Source organism: Dermacentor variabilis, chromosome 9 (assembly GCF_050947875.1).
Source record: "Dermacentor variabilis isolate Ectoservices chromosome 9, ASM5094787v1, whole genome shotgun sequence".
NCBI classification, from domain to species: domain Eukaryota; kingdom Metazoa; phylum Arthropoda; class Arachnida; order Ixodida; family Ixodidae; genus Dermacentor; species Dermacentor variabilis.
In genome coordinates, this window is record NC_134576.1 from 30,885,943 (window position 1) to 30,909,618 (window position 23,676).

The 23,676-nt window shown below is 43.5% G+C and overlaps 1 protein-coding gene across 8 annotated transcripts in view; it reads left to right on the top strand.

The window, feature by feature from the left end:
• LOC142592566 (putative phospholipase B-like 2) overlaps positions 1–23,676 on the top strand; it is a 137,600-nt gene that overhangs the window by 37,952 nt on the left and 75,972 nt on the right. For 7 of the 8 annotated variants that reach the window (XM_075704087.1, XM_075704085.1, XM_075704090.1 and 4 more), the window contains 3 exons: positions 10,281–10,527; positions 12,950–13,047; positions 13,443–13,672. In XM_075704087.1, the coding sequence (XP_075560202.1) occupies positions 10,281–10,527; positions 12,950–13,047; positions 13,443–13,672 (575 nt within the window). Of the gene's footprint in view, positions 1–10,218; positions 10,528–12,949; positions 13,048–13,442; positions 13,673–23,676 lie in introns of all 8 variants that reach the window. The other variant, XM_075704088.1, reaches the window with a different exon arrangement.

Sequence of the window (23,676 nt, forward strand, 5' to 3'; positions counted from 1 at the left end):
GGGAGGCCCGGCGAAGACCCAACCTTCCTTATGATAATGATCATGACATGCCGGTGATGAATAGGACATGTGATCGGTGCGGGCTCATATGTGTAAGAAAACAGGCAGGTTTGCTCGGAGCAAGATTCACCGACTTAACGGTACTCGGTGCAAAGTTTAGCGTGGCGTTTGAACTTATAGCACGGTGTTCAAAGAATACGAGGCCTCTTGGCGCGTCGCATCACTCAAGGCTGCTGGCTGGAAGGAACAGCGTCCTCTGCTACCAAACATCTCATATGCGTTGGCGTTATCAGTGTTGCAGGCGTAGCGCCTCAATGATGCATGAGATCAGACGGATGCGAAACTGTAGATGTTCCGAAAAGCTTACAAGCGTCTGAACGCGGTAGCTTGCATGCGGAAAATTCTTAAGGATGCTCTATTCCGCCTTTTTAGATAACCTAATCGTTGAGCTATCAGGTATCTGTGCGATGGGTACCGGGATGAATCGGGCGGTCGGACGTGTTTATTATTGTTAACATACCTATTTATTTACGCGTACACACGCACACTTGCACAGACATCCGCAGGCACACACACACAAACACACATATATATATTATGCACATATAAACGAGAAGAAAGGGGAATAACCGAGGGGCCCGATTTTTTTATTAGTCATATCATAAGAAGCCAAAAAGCACTGACACGAAGGACAACATAGGGGCAATTACTTGTGCTTAATAAATGAAATAAATAAAACTATAAAAAATGGAAATGAAAGTCGATGAAAAAACAACTTGCCGCAGGTGGTGGGGACCGAACCCACAACCTTCGCATTTCGCGTGCGATGCTCTACCAATTGAGCTACCGCTGCGCCGTTTCCCCATTCACTTTCTTGGGTACATATGTTTCATAGTAGAACCCTGGGAGTGTTAGCCAGCGCCACCACTCACAGACCTTGGCGTCGGATGTGGAACGTCCTTCCTGCCGCAGGCGTCACGTGGCTGAAGGTGACTGATCAATAAACCCACACATGCTACCTGAAGGCATCAATGTTGCCGGATTCGAGACCCTCGTTATGTAATAAACGAGGAGGAAATGGATTTACCGAGGGGCCCGATTTTTTTATTTGTCATATCATAAGAAGCCAAAAAACACTGACACCAAGGACAACATAGAGGAAATTACATGTGCTTAATAAATGAAAATAAATAAAACGATAAACTTATGGAAATGAAAGTGGATGAAAAAAACAACTTGCCGCAGGTGGGGACCGAGGCCACAACCTTCGCATTTCGAAATTTTAACCTTCGAAATTCTTTTTATCCACGGTCATTTCCATTAATTTATCGTTTTCTTTATTTCATCAACTAAGCACAAGTAATTTCTCCTGTGTTGTCCTTGGTGTCAGTGTTTGAGGGCTTCTTATGATATGACTAATATATATATATATATATATACACATATATGACGAGAAGATAGAAAACCGAGGGCCTGATTTTATGTCGTATCACAAGAAGCCAAGATACAAGGACAAGGTCGTTGTTTCTTGACGTCTTGAAAAATGACTATATATATATATATATATATATATATATATATATATAGCAAATATTTGGTGTCATTTTGGAAAAGGGCCTTTATTACCATTTCAATAGTTTCATGGCCTTCGCCACATTAAGCAGTATGTTATAAGGGAGACCGCTTACATGGGCTCTGATATCGATAATGCCACAAACATATTTCGTAGTGTCAAAACGAGAAACAGAGTCACCATAGTTCAATTGATAGTACATGTTGACATTGTTTGGTGACATTGGTGATTGTTGGTAACATTGACAACCAATGTTTTAAAAGGCGGTCAGATAAAGAGGCGTTGTAACATTGTAACTGTAACATTGAGCACGCGTTTCATCAGTAGCACGATCTTAAGGAGGCGCAAAATCAGAAGAGCTACAGAATGGAAACTTGAGAAAAATAGCATGAGAATTAAAATCATGAAAATACGATGGCTAAGGTCAAAAATATGGCCACTGTAAGAGCAGTGAAAGGAAAGACACTTTTCACGAATTTCAGTTCATACCCGGATGAATAGCGTTAAATTTGTGTATTAAATTTGAATAGTGTTAAATTTATGTATTTGTGTATTCGTTAAATTATCGCTCGTGATGCGATTTAAAGCCTGACTCTCTCATTGTGGCTTTAATCTTTTTAAGAGAGCGGCCGTGCAAATTCACGTGCTTGGACAGTGAAAGATTTGGGGTGCTTCTGGGATGTGCTCGGTGGTTGTTCAAAGGAAACCGAAAGCTAGCTTACGTGTGGCCAATGTATTGGTATAATGCACGTTCAGCATTCAAGCAAGTAAACTACAGTAGCGTTGTCGCAATTAAAATCACCGTTGACTGCTATTGAAAAGTCAGGTGCCCTGCTAGTAATCATTCGGGGTGTTTTCATATGAATGGAAACTTTGCATCGTGGTTTCTTGCAAGGGTGACATGACAGCCTGTATGCTCAGACAGTTTAGTTTTCCGTGACACGAGCATGTCGCGAAGGTTGCGCGATCGCCTGTAGGTTGTTCGGGGTTGTGCTCTGAAGTTGTATTTGAGCCGTTCGCTTTGAGTCAATATATAATAGTTCTTTTTTTTGTTCCAAAATACGGCTTACATTTGGGTCTGATTCCGAATACGTTAGGGCGAGATTTGTTTGTGTGGCTGGCACAGATAATTTCTCGCCACTGGGTAGCTGCATGCGATCGAGTCTTTCAGCATGCTTCAACGCGTCATCAGATATTTTTGCCGGGTATTTTCCTTCCGTGAGCGTCTTTCACAGATCTTTATAATTTTGCGCAAGCTCGTGCTTCTCTCGCAGCTTGGCTATACGGGATGCTCGTTTCGCATGAGGCTACTGTTTAAATAAAATAAAATAAAATCAATTTTATTCCCCAGTGTACACGTTGGATGTACATTTTGGGCCAAAAATTCACGTAACCTAAAAGAACGGACAAGGCAGTAGTACAGCAAACAGTCGGCGCACATGTACAATAATTCGCATGTAATTCCAGCGACAGTTGGAATTCTTCACGATCAGAATAGCTACGAAGGCAGAGATTGAAACATTATTGCCAGCACGGCGAGTTAACAGCCTCTGAAGAACTTTTAACACAGTGAATTTTATACAACACTATGCTAGCAATGCTATAGCTATCTTCATATATATATATATATATATATATATATATGCGTGTGTGTGTGTGTGTGTGTGTGTGTGCGTGCGTGCGTGTGTGTGTGTGTGTGTGTGTGACATTGATCATTCCTCATATGGACCCCCAAACGGCCACGATGAAAATATTTCAATGGAAATTCCCCAAGAACGCCGCATCCACTATTGCTTTGGGAGACTTCCAAACAAAATACGCATTTTTTCCAATATCTGCATGCACTCTGCACCTGTACCCGAGCTTTCATCTGCCAATGTGGTGCCGCCATAATTTATGTGCGGTCGTTGCTGAATTTATATACGTATAATTGGCTGTCGTTAAAATTTAAATGTACAAAATAATGAAAGGAAACGAAAGTGGACGAAAAGTTAACTCACCGCCGGCGAGGGCCGAACCCAGAACCTCCGCATTACGTGTGCGTTGCGCCACTAATTGTGGAGTTTGTGGGTTCGGCTGCCACGGACGGCAAGTTATCTTTTTGTCCACTTTCGTCACCGTATTTCTACATTATGTTCTGCATTGCAATTTCAACTAATTTCCCGGATGTTTTAATTGACCTGATTATCTGTTGGCTTTATGCGTTCATGATAAATGAAGATATATATATATATATATATATATATAATGTACTATACCGCTACTCTCATTTGAGAGCGTCGAAGTTGGGCGATACAGTATACATCTAGATCAGCACGCATCCTGGCAGAGCAGTTAACTGAAAAAAATAAAAGAAAACAATTGCCCAAGGATGGCAATATAAGAAGCAAGCTGAGTTTAGGGAAAAAAGGCATGTTTTCACATGACATTTTATTAACATGGTACTAGCAGTGAAGAACATGTAAGTAACCAGTTATACATGAAATAGCGGCGAACTGAAAGATAATGCTTAACGCGTCAAGAAATTTTTAAATTGTGTGAAGAGATGCGCTTAAACCATACACTTTGAGACCAAGCAGAAACGAATTGAAAGAAATATAGGTGATCAATTAGCAGGAAAATGGCAGTTACAACAATCATCTTAGGACTAGAAGTAATACAGTAATGAACATTTATTTTGGGAACAGAGCGTAGCATATGTCCACATAACGGCGACCAACAAAAAAGGGAAAATTAGGACGTCGAAAGCAACACAATGCAATATTTGTGAGGATGATTAATGCGATAATAAATGATTTTATTTATGCACTGCAGCTTCTACTTGTGAGATAAATTCGGACAACGATTCGATGGCGGTTATAGCAGGATCAAGTCTGTTCTTTTCAGCTACTGTAAGGGGGAATAATGAATTCTTGTACGTGTCGTTGTTGCATGTGTATTCTGTTAAAGTGTACGCATCTTTGTTACGTGTTTTTCGAGCCTCAGAAAATGAAATGTACCTGGACACATCTATCTTATACTTATTTTTTAGAAGCTGAAACAAGAACTTCAGGCGAGCATGTTTTGCTGTGGTAGATAGCGTTTGCAATCCAGACTTCGTTAGAATATTAGTCGGTGACTCAGCGCGTTTATATTTGTTGGGAATGAACCTTATAGCTTTTCATTGTAGTGCCTCTAATTTTATTATGTTAGTCGTTGTATGAGAAAACCACACTGTGTTTGCATATTCGAGAACTGGCCTAACGAACGTTGTGTAGGCCAGTAGAATCGTTGATATCGTAGAGAGCGCAAGGCTTCTTTTGAGGAAGAGTAATTTGATTAATGCTCCTGTGGTGATAATCAAAATATGTTTATGCCACCTGACGTCTGAGGTTAATGTAACTCCCAGGTATTTAGGTTGTTCAACTTTAGTTTGTGGTATGCCGTTAAACTTATATGTAAAGTTAGATGGTCTTGTTTTCCTTGTTATGGTCATGCACATTGACTTTTTACGTTAATTCACATCTGCCAGTTAGAGCACCAAATAGTTGAGTGTTGAGGGATGTATTAAGTGCGATGTGGTCGCTATACTTAGTGATTTCGCTATAAATAACGCAGTCGTCGGCGAACAGTTTTATATTAAAACCAATGTTAGCTGTGACGTCATTAATATAGATTAGGAAGAGTAATGGCTTAAGAACTGAGCCTTGGGGAACTCATGAAGTAACAGCGGCAGTGATGGATAACATTTTTTTGTAGATTACAACTTGTGAACGATTGGCTAGAAATTCTTTTATACAGACTGGAAGGAGCCATTTACCAACAACACTTTCAAATTTAGCTATTAATCTGTTATGGCATACAGAATCAAATGCCTTAGATAGGTCAAGTAAAATCATGGCAGTCTTGCCGCGGTGATTGACAATAAGTGAAAGATCTTGGACTAGTTCTGTTGGTTGGGTTACTGTTGATAAACCACTGCGAAAGCCATGTTGGTAGGGAGACAAGAAGCCAATGCTCTCTAGAAAAACCGTTATGTGCTTTAAGATTATGTACTCTAGAAGTTTACAGGATGTACTAGTTAATATAATGAGTCTAAAATTTGAAATTTCTGCTGTGTCGCCTGATTTATGATAGGTATTATCTTTGCAATTTTCCCGTCGTTCGCTAGTTGTGAAGTCGTGAGTGACTTACGAGAAATTATGCCGAGGTATCTTGCACCATTCCGCATGCCTTTTCAGAAAGTCGTTAGGTATGTTGTCAGGACCGCTGCCTTTTTTAGGGTCAAGATTAAGCAGAAGATTATGTATGTCAGCGTCCGTAATGTGTAATTTGCCAATGCTTATATCCTGTCTGACTAGAATGGGGGGAATAATGTTATTGTCTGTGGTAAATACTAATTGAAAGAAAATGTTATATGCGTTGGCTTTCGCAGTTTCTTCCTCTGGGCGTAAGTGGGACGCTTCTCTATCATTGGTGAGAAAGTGCCTCCAGAACCTTCCGGGATTATTAGCAAGAAAGCTCGGTATAGTTACACTAAAATAATATTCTTTTGCACGTTTGGCTGTATGCTTGAATTCCGCGATGGCATTAGGCAGTTTCGTCACACTGGATTCGTCTCCTCCTTTAATTTTTGTTGTTCTACGCAATCTTTTCCGATGGCGCTTTGCCTGAATTACTTCTCGGGTTATCCAGGGATTATTATTTGGCGGCCACTTGGTTTTAGTAGGCACGTAGTTGGTGACGCAGTAGAGGACGATAGATTTGAACATAAGCCAAAGGGAATTTACGTCAACGGAGGCATTGGAACACATTTGGGAAAAAGGCTGGAACTCGTGATCAAGTATGTTAGACTGCTGTTGTCATCAGCGTCTTGGAGGACGTTTACTATGGACACAGGAAAGTGGGCAGTAATATCAACAAGTGGTGACACCGTACTGATACGTCATGATCTGATATGCCACGATTTACTTCATTTCGTACATGTTTAATATCGAAGTGATGGCTGATAAGTAATAGGTCAAGAATGCTTTGAGTAGTTCCCTGCGAACGCGTTGGACATGAAACGGCCTGATGAAAGGTAACCTGAGATGAAATAGTGCATCCGAGGCTGCTGACGAGTTGTGCATGTAATTCCAATTAATGTCAGAAAGATTAAAATCACCCATAAGGGCGATGCGTGAACCATGGGCGTGACGTCGCACGTAGTCGTGAATGGCACCGATACACTCGTCACCTGAGTTTGGGCTCCGATAAACACACCCTAACACAACATTTCTACCTTCGAAAAGCAATTTACAAAATACCACCTCAGCGTCTTTTGTCTCAACCAGAACAGTAAAAGCAAAACATTTTGTTTTAATAATAACGCCACTTTGCCACCACATGTGGGACAGTTTTTTCGGATGACGGAGTAATTTGGCGGCGCGAACTCTTGATCAAGAATGTCGGACGTGAGCCACTTTTCTGTTATAGCTGCTACATCAGGTCGATAATCAATTATCAAGTTTTCAAGGGCCTGGGGTTTGTTGACGACGCTTCTAGCATTTACTGTGAAAAGTGTTCGTTCGCTGATTTTGCGCCTCGGTGAGTTAGAACTCCGCTTTTGTCTTTTCCGGTGATGTTCGCTGCTTTGCCGGCACGGCGATTTTCTGGCCCCTTTTCTGAATCGTTTTTTTTTTCAAGCGGCACTTTGTCATCCTGCTCGTTGCTCCAAACATACGAGCGATTGTTAATGTATAGTTTGTCGAAAACAAGCGAGACCTTATCATTCTTTCACCGGTTTACCTTCGCGCTGTTCCAAAGTTTTCTTCTGATATCCCGCTCGCGTTTTCAGAAGTCTTCTGCAATAGATTGTTGAGTTTCCTTGTATTTGCACCCCCTTTTTCAGTATTGTATGCTTATCTCTTGAATCTAGTAATATGAAGCTTACAGGTGAATCTTGTTAGGTTCTGCTCTCCCGATCCGATGTATGCGTTCGATGGCTACTGCTTTTAGTTCCAGAGGGCCTTCGATAACGTCTTTATTCATTGTGCGTTCCAGTGTCAAGGGTGTCTTTCCAGTGGCTTCTTGTAGTCCGTATATTATCAAATTAGAGCGTCTGCTACAGTTCTCTAGAACATCGATTTTATTTTTCAGTGATATTATTACCCAATTCATGCTTGCTATTTGCTCTCTACAAGAATCGACATTTTGCTCTAGGCTTGTCAACCTGTTCAATTTCTTATCGATTTAAGCTAGATGATTTTCCTTAATGTCTTTAATATCTGCGGCTATTTCCTTCAGTTGTTGACTTATTTCGGGGCCGGGATTCCTTTCGACATCTCTGCCAAGTAATAGAAGCTTTAGCATAAGCACAGCGTGTTCAAACACGATGCCACACAGCCTTGGGCACGGCAACACTAACAAGAGTGGGTCACTAGAGCGAATACATTTTGCGTATCGCTTTCTCACATGAATAATGAAGACAAACGGATTGTTAGGTGGCTGCATTCTCTGAGTGCGTTCGTGCCCAATGATCTCGGCTTGCGTGTGATCGGCTCTTGCAGGCGGGCTGTGGGGTGGCGCTGAGCGCTGGTTGCGCGCCCAGCGATCTGCGCTCGCCGACGAAGGGTGCAGCACAGAATACCATGACTTTATCAGCATGACATCCGGCACGTGGCAGTTGGTCACATTGGAGATCGTTGTTATCCCGGTCATATCGTGGTTCAAGGCCCGGACTGGCGTGAAGCAGCAGTCCGAGACCAAGCTGAAGAATGAAGGCAAACGGATTTTTAGGTGGCTGCATTCCCGGAGTGCTGTCGTGTGTATATATATATATATATATATATATTCCATCATTCGCCCTGGCCACTGCACCACATATTATTATACAAATTACGAACAAGTTTCATATAAAGGCTCACCACATATCATTTATAACACAGGTTCCACGACGCTACTCAATAATATCTTTTAGGCGGGGCTGTTTTACGTACAGGATGCGCGATAAATGGAAGTACTGTGAATACGGGCTGCAGTAGATACGTTTGGTATATACAGTGCCCCAATTATGGCTACTAGCACCTAGTTCCATTATTGATTGCTTTTCTAACTCACGCGTTGTTGTTGGCTTTTTTGTTAAACAGTATGAGGAAGATTGGTCAAAGCAGAAAGTACAAGCCGCACACTGATTTTAAGATCATAATGACACGCTGAGTGCCAGATACCCGATAATCTGTCGTCACGACAAGGGCACTTAACTCATGCTTGCATAGTCCTTGTAGCGCTGGTGTGGAAGTTCCGAAGCAAGTTCTTTAATCGCGCCGCAATCAGTCGATCCACTAGGCGCAGACCTCCTGGGCAGTCTCGTAGACATCCGCTTTATTACTTATCAAGCTTAAACCAGAAGTGATAATTACGCCTGAAGTCGTAGCAGAAAAAGATTGCTGGCTCTCCCGTAATCGAGAGTAGATGTAAGCACGAAATGGCAACCGGCAAAGCAGATTGGTTGGAGATGATATGAGCCACAATCTTAAAATCGGTGTAGTGCATTTTCACAACGGCACGTCCCACCACACCACACCGTATTGCAACGCGCCACGCTATACTGTGCACTGGTCCACGTGGGCGGTGCCCATTTAGAAGAAGAAAAGCGCCTGTAAGAGGCGCCACGTACCGTGACGCCATCCCTCGAGGCGACGCAAAGCCCGCGCCGAGGAACTCACGGACAGATAGCGTTCAAAGTGCAGAGGCAACCCTGTCTCAGCGCCGGAAGACGATGATGAAGTGTATGGTGCCTTGCATCCGCCTTTTGAACGTCCGTTATGGGAAATGACAAATAAAACTTCAGCTTACTAGAATTTACAGGTTGAATGATATAGTGAACAAACATAAGGAAGATTTCAGAAGCAATATTTTTTGTAACTTGTTTGGGCAGCAACTAGCGTAAGTAATACGGTTCTGTACAAAGCCAGAGCCGGATAATGGCTCTGGCTTTTGGCTCAAGCTCACTTGAAGGTCGCTGACAACGCAACCTAAATGCGTTTCATGCCAAAAATGTCCTCTCACACTTGAATCTTCAAGAAAGTTGGGGAAATTGGTCGAATTCTTACTTTCTTTTCATTGAAATCAAATTAAAAGAAAGAGATGTAGCCACCTTACTATGATTGTGACGGGTCTTCCTTTTCATGAGTTTTCGTTGCAGTGGTAATGAATTTTTGCGAAACCATTTTGTTGTCGCCGACGATGAACGTGCTCATGAAGTAAATTTTAAGTGTCAGATGATGCTGCAATCTCGCATCATTATAGCGGGGAAAGAAGTTACGGTATTGTTTCATCTTCTTTATCTACAAAGTACGGTGAAATGAGTTCTTTATAAAATTTGGACATATATTTACGTTGCCCGTATTAGCATGAAACTAGGATGATTATTTGTGCAAGTTAATTCAAGTGCGTGACGTAAAAGCAGCGGAAAGCGGGGAAGTGCACAAAGAAAATGGGATAGGGGTTAATGGAAACCGCTACAAACAAAGGCGCTGTCCTCTGGAATAACTACAAGCAGCGCATGCGTTTGTAGTTTCTTTGCCAGCATTTCCGTGCTTTAATGTGCTGCTTTTCTCGTTACCCTCATCAGTACGCCTTTAGACGTATCACTCCAGGAGATAGTAAGCATGCTTTTTTTTCAGGTCTGCAGTACATCCAGCGTTGACTCTGTTGCTGTAGCTACATCGTCGATTGATTTTCTCAGCTGGGCCTACCTGGAGGTGGAGTCGAGCCCGAACGTCCCGGACGAAGTCCAGGCTTACGCCGCCGGTGCCCTGGAGGCGTACCTGACGCGCAGTCTCATGGAGGCTCAGTGGGAGAACATGTTCGCCCACTACTGCGACAACCAGACCGAGTTCTGCGCCAAACTGTACGATTTCCTCGAAAAGAACCTCGAGTACTCGAGCCGGAACGAGAAGCGTCTGCGAGCCGTCGACCCATACTGGAACTTGGTAGGCGCTTCGTAGAATTTTAGAAAGAGCGGACGCCCGTAATTTAAAATAAAGGGAAACTAATACGTCTTATTTTTGTGTTAAATGTCAGGCGTACTGTAAAGAACAGCAACACAATAAAGTGACTTCCTACTGTATAACAAGGAGTGACAGCGCTACTAATACCGTCACGGTGAATTCATGGGTCTTGAAATACATCAGCACAGATACTTTTATCCTCTTGACGATGGGTGCTTCAATGCTGTTGAAGCTATGTTACCACCATTGGGACTATGTTGTGTAAGCCTTATGTGAAGCTTTGCGAGACTAGTTTTAGGCACCTACTGAACGACTTCACCAATGTACTGCTGTGTCAGCCTTAGAGTGGAATTAGTCTTTTTAGGAAGACTTGAAACTTTATTTACAAAAGCAGCAATCATGTTTGTCTAATCCAGTGCAAAAGAGTATCGTTTGGACAGTGCATCTGCGGCGGCTTTTTATTTCAGACAAGCAGCACGATCATGGTTCTGCATTTCTGCCTTGATTCGTGGTCCATTCATGCTATCGCTGGGACAGTACACGATTATTTGGCAGTTTTGCTCTCCACTTACCGACAAGATCTTAAGAAAGTCAGCGTCCAGAAAAGCTGCGCCAGGGCCACATACATTATAGCTGTGGCACCTACTCAAATATGCTTCTGGTGAAGGAACTGGGAATAGCAGGAAAGCGTAGGGTTGAATGCCATGAACCCAGTTCGTTGGTGTTTATGTTTCTAGCATAATTTTATTTAAAAGTAGCATTTGGTCCCTGGACGGTCCGTTTCGCTACCCATAAGTCCAAGGCGACTTTAATACGACATATTTCGCTGTATTGCAGTGCTGAAAAAGCGATGGCAGCCCATCCGTGCTTTATAGGTTCACACTTGTTGACCGACGAAAAGCAGGCTGCTCACATTGAGGCTGTAAAAATGATGAATACAGAGCTACGAGTTGGTCAGCGTGCGTCGTCGGGTGGAAAGCGACAGTAGAGAAGTGAAGAAGCCTACAAAATAAGATGGCAATCATAGAGTAACATGCTCGTTGGAGTTCATCGACAGCGGCGTAGCGGTCGCCATCTTGCCCATTTTGTTTGTGCGACAAGGTAGAGCGTGCATTTAGCATGCAGTTTGTGTATACGAAAGCTGTACCGTCTCTGCCTCTAATCAGGCAATCACGCTTGAAGAATGCAGATGCAAATGGCCTCAAAACTTGCTTGGGCAAGTCCGCTCATTGGACATGAAATTAACGAGGTTTTATCGGTAGGATTTTTTGCAATGATCATTTTCAGGTTCTCTACCGCACCGTCATTACCTACAGGAGCACTGGCTTTCATTGGAATTCTGGAGCTCCCCCGATGCCTACAAAGTGCGGAGTCCTAACGGATTCTCAAATTTGGTCTATGCTGGTAGAGCACATACATTTCTGCAAACACGCATCAAATATGCATTTCAACAAAGTTCATCGTGATTCCGTTTGAATGGCTTTGTAGCCATTTCGCTTGGTCATTGAAAATGCGTAAACTTAACGGCCTTCCAACTTGAATCTTTCAGAGTTATGTGAAAGTTTAACTCAAGCTCACAATTTAAGAGAGTAGGGGCCAAGTATGGTGTGAGAGTCATTTTTTCTGCTCCGATGAAGCTGGGTAAATTAGGGGCAGCAGTTCAGAGGAAGCAGGAAGGCGTTAAACGGAATGCTGCATGCAAGGTGAATCATGTCAAGAAGTACATCAGTTGCAAGAAGGGCGCTGTCTACCAAATTCCTTTATCTTGTGGCCAATCTTACATAGGCCAGGCAGGCCGTTGCATCAATATTAGACTAATGGAGCATGTCAATTCAGTAGACAAAAAAGACACTAACCTGGCAAAGCATTGCAGTATTTGTAAATGCGTACCTTTCTTTGACGATATAAAATTGTTATTTTTTCATAGTGACAAGACTACCACAGAAGTCGCTGAAGCATTTCATATCATCAGAAAATCTAATAGTTGCGTTAGCAAAACATCTTTAATCTTGTCAGCGAAAGAAATGGCATTGCTGCATAAAGGTAGATTGCAAGGCAGGTACAACGCGTGCGAATGTTGGCTGTCCGGAGTTTGTATCTGATCGTCGATGTATCACCGGGCGCATGTGTGCCCAGTTTTGTACGTATAAATGTTGACTTCTTACTTCAAATAAATCAGTTGTAAGTTCAGCGCCGTGTTTGTCTCCTCCTCATTCTGGTCCTGTCGTTTAGCGCTGTTTGAATTTTATTGTTACCATGCAACACCAACTCGCCCAATCCGCTGCCCTTCTGCAGTTCACAATTCAGCCTTTCGCATTGAGATCACATGGTATGAGGTACACGTGGTATGTCTTTTTGTGAGATTTAAACTATCGTGCTTTTTTTTCATTTTCTCATTCGACAGGTACACCTACAAGTGCAGCAACTTCGTGGTTTGAGCGACGCCTTCGAGGACGTCCCGCTTGACAGGTCGCGAGAGACTACGAATGTCACCAGAGCGATGTAAGCTCTTCCACCTATACAGCTGCCGTTTTTCTTCAGTGAAAAAAAACGGCAATCCCCGATTCTGCGTTTATAATCTCATTGACTCCAGTGTATTCAATGTAGTGGGAAAAGACACAGACGTGTTGAGCAGTCAATAAGTGCATTATTTCGTTTCGGTTCTTCATGCGTTTAGTATAAAAAAAGAATGAACGTTGTCGCAAGCCGCTGGAATTCACACCATACTGCTGAACTTGTGTGCCGTAGTGACTGTCGCATATTAGCAACTTTTTTTACCTAACTAGCAACTGTGATAATTGTAAGAGGACTTTTTTCTCGTTTTCATGAAACGGGAGTGTATTTGAATGCACTGAACTTAAACGCAACGGTAAGCAAAGGCCGTTCCCATTTGCCAGATTCTTCAGCCTCGTGGGAGATTTGTCGGAGCTTGAGCCAGCCCTGAATCGCACTCCAGATTCGAACTCTCTGAGCCTGGTACCAGCATGTTCGGCGTTGGTTAAAGTCGTCGGTGACAACGAAGATCTCTACGTGGCCCATAACACGTGGTTCCTGTACAAGAGCATGCTGAGAATTCAGAAGAAGTACACATTTCCCTGGCACTATGCGCCGGACACCATGGGACCAAGTGAGTATGCCGCGGTACGAGGTCGCTGCATGCACCGTTTCCTTCCGCATAGTAAACTGTGAGACTTGCGCCTTCGACATTTGACATACAGGAGTAACTTGAGAAGCACTTGAGAAGACAACCATGAACATAATTGCAGTCTTGATCTTCATTTTACGGAGACTGACACTGGCGTTTTTGTTTTTCACACACACAAAAAGAAAATTTCTCTGGCACCCATTTAGTCTACAGTGAAGAAACTATAGCATCTTTTGTAGATTATTGAAGAAGTGCAGTAATTTTAAAAAATCACTGCACACGCGTGTACGGTCACACGTCTGAATAGAAAACCTGAGAAACTTGTGCTGAAATTCCCGGGTATTTAGATATAAAGAATCAACTAGTGATTATCATTAAATTCGTAACAAAAGAAAAATCACAACATGACAACTTCGCCGTTGCTTGTAGACGACCTACTAAAGGCCCTCGTATTACATGTGCAATCAGTAGATGTCCCTGCATCCATGTTCTTCAATATTTTTTTTACGTGATAGAACAAAGCAGCTTTCTGCACGTTGGCCAGCAAGCATGCGTCCCGTGGCGAATGAGTGACACGCTCGGTAAGCACAAATCAAAACGCGGTCTAAAAATATCAGAACACCTGCTCGGCGTTAATTGCGTGGGAGGTGTAATCGCTATATTGCCGGCATCGGAGCGTGAAACCTTCCCAAATGTGCGTTTATGAATGAACACGTTGCTACTAATGCAGATGAAGCGAAAAAAAAGCAACAATGTATCCGAGCTTCTTCGTATTTGAATTTGCGCTGATAAATACTTTCAGTAAAGTGCAAGCAGTGGGTAACAGCAAAGTAAGCCTACTCATCGCACCTAAATGCATAAAGAAGTCACCATCAACAGGCTTCCTGTGTAATCAGAAAGGCCAATCAGTTGAAGCGAGGGTTTAGATTGGCCGTAACTAATAATCAATTAAACTAATGACCAATTAAGCCAAAGAGGGCAAGAAGAAATAAAGGTTTTGTACTGAAGACTCCTTTATCTGCATCTCTTATCCCGTAGATATTTCGCTGTCTCCTGACAGAAATTATGCGAGACTGGTAGGGAAATTGTTTGATCTTGAGGAAAATAATATATGTATTTATTTATTTATTTATTTATTTATTTCACGTACTTTCAAGGCCCGAAGGCGTTACAGAAAGGAGTGGAGTCAAAACAAGAAGTAATGCAGTTAAAAATACAAACAAAAAGTATTAACAAAAAATACTAACAAAAGGCATTCTGACTGGCGGTCTTGAAGTTAGTAGGGTCGGTGATGAGTGCGATTGAGGCGGGAAGGCGATTCTAGTCCATGCTTGTCCTGGGGATGAATGAGTCACTGTACCGGTTAGTACGGCACAATGGCACCCCGATTTTAAGGCTGTGGTCAGTGCGGGCAGAAATATACGACGGAGGGGCAAGAAGGGTCTCTTTTAAAAGGGGGTTCAAGTGAAAAACTTTGTGAAAAAGGGAGAGACGGGAAGATTTGCGGCGTGACGAAAGATCAGGTAAGTTAAGAGTTCGTTTCATTGAAGAAATACTTGCATAGCGAGAATAATTAGGTAATACAAAGCGTGCACTGCGGTTTTGAATACTTTCAAGAGTAGAAACTAATGAAGACTGAGTCGGATCCCAAATGGCTGAAGCATACTCCAATTTGGAGCGAACTAATGTTTTATAAAGAGTTAGCTTCAGGGAAGAAGGGGCAGAGCTAAAATTACGGCGTAAGTAACCAAGCATGCTATTAGCGTTTTTAGTAACAGTCAATATGCGAGTGCCAAGGAAGGTTATTTGATATGTGAAGGCCGAGATACTTGTAAGAGCTAACTGACGTCACAGGTGCACCATTAATAAAGTAGGTGTGTGTGGCAGTGTTACGAGATATACGCATGGCCTTGCATTTATTTGAATTTAGTTGCATGCACCAATTAGAACACTCAATTACGCGGTTAAGGTCGTCCTGCAGCTCTTGGGAATCTGAAGGATTAGTAATTTTACGGTAAAGAACACAGTCATCCGCGAAAAGCTTTATGGAAGAGGAAAGAACGCAGTTCGGAAGATCGTTAATATAGATTAGAAAGAGAAGTGGACCCAGGACTGACCCTTGAGGAACACCTGCTAGTACGTTAGAAAACCAAGAATTACAGTTATTAGTGTTTACAAACTGCGTCCTGTTAGAAAGAAAGTTTTTTATCCACTCGAGTACATTTGCGTCCAAGTTAAGTTGAGACAGCTTAAGCAGAAGTAAATCATGGGTCACAGAGTCAAAGGCTTTGGCAAAATCAAGAAATACGCAGTCAATGTCGGTACCTAGATCAGAAATTGCAAAGAGATCGTTAGTAAATGTTAAGAGCTGTGTTTCACAGGAAAAGAACTTACGGAAACCATGTTGACAGGGGTTGAAAAAGGAGTTTGATTCTAAAAACTCAGCCAAATGTGAATTTATTATATGCTCAAGAATTTTACATGAAATGCTTGTTAGTGAGATAGGCCTGTAATTGCTGGGTAAGTGTGTGTTACCTGATTTATGAACTAGAATCACCTTTCCCACGCACCAGTCGTGTGGAAGAACAGACTGCTGCAATGACTGAGTGAAAATGTGCGACAAAATAACAGCAGATAATACATTAGTACACTTCAAAATTTTTGAGTTCAGACAGTCTGGGCCGGCAGAGGAGGACGTTTTTTGATTGTTAATTAGGCAGGTAACACCAACCCAGTCAATAGAGATTGGATCCATGGGCGAAAAACCAGAATTGGATACAAGCGGTAATGCACGTGGCATTGTGGTAACATGTGAAGAGAACACATCATTAAATACATTACAGCATTCTTCAGGAGCAACAGGTTGATCATTTGGGTACGTTAATTGGATTATTTTGCTTGGAGTACCGTTAACTATGGTCCAGAATTTACGAGGATTAGTTTGCAAGATGGACGGAAGGGTGACAGAATAAAAATGCTGTTTCGCACTAGCGGCGGCTGTGTTGTAGGCACTTTCAGTGAGGTAGTAGGCGGACCAAGCAACGTCACTGCATGAAGCTTTTGCGCGACGAAACGACCGCTTTTTTTTTGTTACGTAGTCGCTTCAAAAAGGGGTTGAGCCAAGGGGACCGTGGCTTGCAAGCGACTGTTCTTTGCGGCACGAAACGTTCGATTAATGACAACAATTTATTTTTGAAAATGCACCAGTTTTCTTCAACACAGCGCCGATCGCAATTAGCAATGTAAGAAGCTGCGAAATTTTCCATTTCAGCGGTAATGGAAGCCAAGTCGGCTTTGCTGTAATCGCGGATCACTTTCGCAGTTTTCTTAACAGGAGCCCGTGTGTTGATATGAAAAGTGAGTGCAAGGTGATCACTTAAGCCTTTTATGTAAATAATTGGGGAAACTGTGTCAGGGTTGGTAGTGAGAATCAGATCTAGTATGTTAGATGAAGAGGCAGACACGCGCGTTGGTTTCAGTACAAGCTGGTTTAAGTGGAAATCCAAACAAGTGTTTATAAACCGGGTACTCTGAGAAGACTGGGACGTTGCCGTGTCGTTACGCCAAATGATATCGGGAAAGTTGAAGTCACCAAGAAGAAAAAGGAAAGCGTTAGGGTATCTGACAATTAATTTGTTCAATGCGTCGTGAAGGTCATCGCAAAATGATGTCGAAGCAGTAGGAGGGCGATAGCATGTGCAAAATATAACATCTCTGTTGTCTAGCACAACGCGCACGCAAACAAGTTCAAGTGGTGTTTCTATGGAAACTGAGCTTGAAGTGAGCGTTTCAGTAACTGCAATCAAGACACCTCCACCTGATCGCACACCACGATCGCAGCGATAACATGAATACAGTTTTTCACAATCAAAAATTTCGCTATTTTTTATCCGAGCAGAGAGCCATGTTTCAGTGAGACATACTATGTCAGCAGCGCATGAATCAATCAGTGAGGACACCGCAGCACGTTTATTTAGTAGACTTCGCACGTTAGTGAAAAAAACAGATATGGTGTTATTAGACTGCGCATGTGCTAGCTATGTCGAACCATTTCCTTCGATAGCTTGACGCGACCGAACAGAAGAGCGTGCTGCACGTGGCATGTTGACTTCGCATACATTGTCAGTGGTAGAACAGTAAACGTAGCACTTCTTGTTCAAAAATAACTTATTTAGCCGTATTGAGTATGTCTGTCCTGATGCGTTAGCAAAATCAAGCAGCTTTTTCCTAGACTGGCGCGTTGCTCGGCAGAAATCTTCGCCCACAGATACCCCGGTGGATTTCAGATTAGATTTTAGTGCCAGAATTTTATCCTTTAGTTTTGAGCAAGAAAATTTCATTATAATCGGGCGAGTCTTATTAGCAGTATACGAGCCAAGTCGGTGGGCTCTACATACCATATTCTCGGGGACCTCAAACTTAAGATGATGAGATAAAAATTCACACACCAATTTTTCGGACTGCGCCCATGTTTCTGACGGGGTGTCAGAAATACCATAAAATATTAAGTTATCCCGGCGGGAGCGATCTTCTAGATCATCGAGACGTGTGAGGAGGGAGGCATTTTCAGTTTTAACGGCGTGAGCTACAACTGCAGGTATGTCAGCTGACGATGGGTTAAGCTCAAGTGATTCAACAAGCGATTCAACTGTCGTTAATCTAGTGGTTAAATCGGACACTTGATTAGTTAATTGAGCTTGCTTTTCCTTTAATTCGGCGAGACCACTCATTACCTCTGTGTGTCGTGAATCTATTTTTGCTGAAAGGGCAGAAATGGCTGCAAGAAGTTCTTTGTACTGCGCGTCAGTTGCAGGTCCCGGATTAAGTTCAACGTCACCAGATAGGATGAGTAGCCTTGCAACAAACGCACATTCACACAGTGAGGCAAAAAATACACTTGGGCACGGGAAAAGCAGCAGACAGACGTTACTCGTACGTTTAGAGTAAAGAGACGGAGCTTCACAGACCTGCATGAAGAAGCAAAAAGGGTTTAGCGGCGACTGCATGGTTTCCACTATCCCGTGCCCACTGAAAGTGGCCGGACGAAGGCAGCTGCTTAAGTAGAGCCAGAAGGGAGATGTCGCTCCTGGAGGCTGTGAATCCGTGTGCAAAGGTATGAAGATGGCGCCCTGGATTACTTGCTGGCACCAAAGATCTTGACTTGCGTCAGATAGCAGGACTGGCAACGGTGTCGGTGAGTCATTATAGATTAGCACTGGTGAAACCGCACATGCGCAGGTCGAGGGATACAGCCATACTCCAAGGAGCACGATGAACTGCATGAAGAAGCAAAAAGGGTTTAGCGGCGACTGCATGGTTGCCGCTATCCCGTGCCCACTCTGTAACGTGCAAAATTTCTAGGTTACGTTCAGGAATGTTGCAGTGGCCTTCGAAATCAAACGGGAAGTTCATTTATTGGTAAAGATTGAAGTTACAATCTTGCATATCAGAAACGAGGCTGCCGACGGAGACGCGGATGCCAACGAACCACAAGCTAGGGTGGTTGCTTGGGCTAGTTGGTAATTCATGATAAAAAATGACACACAGCGTGAAGGACAAGGACTGCGAGAGACGACATACACAGCGCTGACTACCTCTAGAAGTGGCAGCCTTGTGCAGTGGATTCCAACCCTCTTGTGGGCATAGCGTGCGGATCTGCAAAATTCTGCGCTCAGTATGGCAGCGCCAGGGCCGCTTCTACGGTGACGTCTTTTTTTTTCAACTTCACAGTTCTGACGAGCCGTTTACGGCAAAGAAAAAGTTGCTTGATTTGTCTGATATCGTCGACAGAACTACTAAATATATCTGGCAGCATGCGCTTCTGCAACTACGTGCCATTACTCCAAAGAAGCAACCACTGCAGAGGAACAATGTGCGCCGTGTCGGAGATGTGACGCTTCCAGAAAGGGTGCAGCATCTATTAGCCCTTGGGCATAAGTTTGCTGTGGAACCTCGAAAGCCGCCACATGAACTGCTCCCACTTGTCAGGCAAGTTGCAGGACGTGCCCCGGATGCCGAATCTGAAAGGTGTGCGGCAGAAGGTGTGGAAGTTTTGACGCGTTGCAAACCTTCCACATAGGTCCTCCCGATCGGATATGTTACATTGTTTCTGAAAGCGAACTGGTTATCACTTTTACCCTCTGACAAAGAAGGTGCTTTCGCTGTCCTGTCGTTGGGTGACTTCAATTCGAAGGCCACCCTTGCCATTGATTCAGTTTTTAAACGTGATGACAGTGTTTCCCTCGCAAACGTGAAATTGAAACAAAAAACTATGCTAATCACTTAATCTTGACTAGCTAGCGAAAGTGATAGAAAAAACTTAAAAGCTAAGCCTAGATATTTTCTTTTCAGCTAAGACGCCTAAGATTGACTGCCCACTGCGGGTTATCGTAACTGATGCAGAGACTTGGCAGAAAGCTGTTGGCTTGTTTTTGTAAGGTAAACTAAACGTTCTAATCATTGGTGATCCTTCCCTTGTTAGAGATTCTGGTGAAGTTATTAATTTTTTGAGAGAGAATGAAAAGGGACTGAAGATGTTCTCGACCGACGTTAAACATCTGTACTATTCACTTCCGCATGACAAGTTCCTACTGTTTGTTGAAGAATGCATTGATGACTTTGGATCAAATGGCTTTCAGAATGCCGCAGGTGTTTCTGTTTGTGGCTTTCTTGAATTGCTGACCTTCTATTTTCAATCAACTTTCACCTCATATAATGAACAAAATTTCATACAAAGGACGGTGTTTGTATATGATCATGCCTGGCGCCGGCACTAAGTGATATGTATCTAGCTCATCATGATCGCAATATTCACGGTCACCTAGACGCGTCCCCTGTTCTCAAAGTATACAGGTTTGTACACGACTACCTGCTATTTATTGATTGCACTGATCACGCTTTCGAGCCTGCTGTTTCGGAAGTCTTGGAGATATTTAATGAAGAGCTGCAGCCTCTAGAACTTACGCTTGAGGTCCACATTGATGATTCCTTGTGCTTTCTAGATCTCAGCCTGTGCCTTGCTATCAAACATGTGTGCTGGTGCTTCGAAGTGAGAAGTAAGAAGCCACTTTTGCCCTTTAACTCGGCACACTCAAAGCTCGTTAAACGAGGTATTATAAAGTTATGTCTCGTTAACAGCATTATTAAAACTTACTCACAAAACATGCAACGTAGTCTTGCTGCACAGGTTGATCGCCTTTGTTGGGCTGGTACCCTTTGGCTTTAATTTCAGCCATAGCGGAACAGCTTCTGAGGCGCACAAAACGTGATGAGCCCGCTCAGTCAAGGAAACAGCCGGTTGAAAGACGCAGGTTTGCAGTGCTGCTGTATGCGCATGATGTCTCCCATAGGCTAAAAAAGATTGGGCAGCGTGCAAGAATCACAGTCGTTTTCTCAGCCCCGGAAAAGCTGGCAAGGCTCTGTAAGCGCGTAAACACGCCTAAATCTCGACAGAGTTGTAGCTCTGTCGGGCACAGAAAACGTTGTGACATGCGCAAGGAATGTGGTTTACCAAATTCCCCTGTCTTGCGGCAGTAAATATGTTGGGCAGACAGGCAGGTGCTTAAACGATCGTTTAAGAGAGCCCTGTAACAACCTCCATAACACTCTTCAAGGCCACTTTGGCATCCATTGCCAGGACTGCGGCTGCGTGCCTCTCTTTGAAAATACAGAAGTTTTAGCGAGACACAGCTCACTGCTTTCTCGGGAAATTATAGAAGCTGATTTCGATCAGAAAACTGGGTAGTGTGTGCGTTGTGCCCCCTCTATTGCGCTGACCACTAGTGAAGTCAGGTATCACAACAGATAGAAATCGTAATGTTCATTTTTTTCAAGTGACCATGTTCTTAATTCAGTGACTTGCTGTTACAACACCCCTTGTGACCGCCTTTCATTTTCGGCGCATGCCCCTCTTGTATATATGCACACGATGTGACAACGCAATAAAATATTGTTGGAAGTCAGCGATGTGTATGTCGTCTCTCGCAGTCCTTTTCATTCGCGCTGTACGTCATTTTTTATCATGAAGCCCAAGCGCAGCCGCGCCATTAACCATGTCGCGGCACGTGCTTACGAGGCGCTCCACCTTTCCTGCTCTGCCAACTAGTAGTGCTGGGGGATCTTCCTTCGTGCCCAAAGTAGCTTGTTCTCACACAGACGCTTGCTGTGGGTTCTTGAAAAGTCAGCTGTCGGGCTTGCATTTTTTTCCGTTGCGGCCGACGGGCTTCCTCGACATTTTAATAATGCAGAGCTCAGTCTCTACAATGCACTGCTTGCCAGCATGAAGTATCGGCGATATACGGCGCCTTCTCTACTCTCCACCCTTTTAGTCGCACGCTTTGTCAGCCCCTGTGTACAGGAAACACCGTGTACCGATGATCCTAACCAGTTACGCATCACGTCAGCAGCATGGACGCTGAATTCATTGTATGAACGCAGAATACGGCTTAGAGCTTCACTTGTGGACGGGATATATGGTATTCCGGCACGCTTTTGACTAGAGTCAGCATAGGGTAACTGCGGACGTGCCATTTGTCGTTCTACGGCATTCAAGAAAGAGCACGGGTAACCACAGGCTGATAGTTCCCGCCGTACCACGCTTACGTCGGCTGCGTAGTCTTCTTGTCTCGTGCAGATTTTCTCCGCGCGTCGTAGAAGTGTCGAAACCACTGCCCTTTTGAGAAGCAGGTTGCAAGGAGCCGAAATGCAAGTAGCGTCCTGTGTGAGTTGGCTTTCTGAAAACTGCGAACGACAAAGTAGGCCCCTTTCTTTCAATCAGCATATCAAGGAACGGAAGCTTGCCGTCGACTTCCTCTTCTACCGTGAACTGGATCGCTGCTTCCATGCTGTTTAGGTGCGAAGTGAACGACACCATACCATATACCATACCATATACCATATATCCCGTCCACAAGCGAAGCTCTAAGCCGTATTCTGCGTTCATACAATGTTCAAGTGGCACACATTCCAAACCAGAAACTACGGCAATCACTCGTCAATGTTAAGGACAAATTACCAAAAGAGAAATTCCCAGGTGTTGTGTACGTTGTCCCATGCGCGGATTGCGACTACGTGTACATTGGCGAAACTGGTGACTTTGAAAGGCGTCTTAAACAGCACAATACGTTAAAGAACCCCAGGTGGTCAAAATTTCCGGAGTCCTCCACTACGGCCTGCCTCATAATCAGAGAGTGGTTTTGGCACGTAAAACCCCAAATATTATTAAACAGCACAATTATGACGTCAAAAAAGAAAATGTGAAATCCAGTGCTTTGGCTGAGCATGCCACTTCAAGCGGCCACGCAATCGACTGGGGGAAGGCACGTGTCCTTGCCAGGGAAAAAGGGCTATCTCGACGCCTTTATCTTGAGTCCCTCATGATTCAGACTACGGCGCACACTCTGAACAGGAGCGATGGTAATCTGCCGTCAGTGTATGCGCGCTGCCTGCGTCACGTGTTAAAGACTATTTAAGCGAGCTGCTCGAGCACCTTTGTTTATTTCACCTGTGAACAAGGCTCCCGTGTGGGAGCCGAATCGTCTTCTTTTCTTTTAAATCTTTATTTGGTCGGCGAAGTGCCCTGCGTTTTTGTTTACCTTTTAACCATGTTTGCCCAAACGTGAATTTCATAGTGAACTAACGAAGAACGTTGTATTATATGAAGCATAATAATTATGGTAGGGAGATAATTACTACGGCGACCCATAGCACCTATAGCCCTAGACAGCTAAGTAATCTGCATGGCAGTCCCATGTCAGTTTCATATAGCTATATGCCATGTGACTTGAAAGGTGGTACTGTTTCGTTTTCAGTACTGTCTAAATTTACTTATGCCACTCCAGCGTGCTGTCAACTCCTAAAAGTTTCGTCTCACAAGCTCTTTGCAAGTGATAACTATTAAAGTTTAAAGATCTTGCGTGCGTAAATCGGGTGTTTTTAGCGGCGAATGTTATATAATTGCATTAAGTTCTGTTTGCTCAAAGGAAATT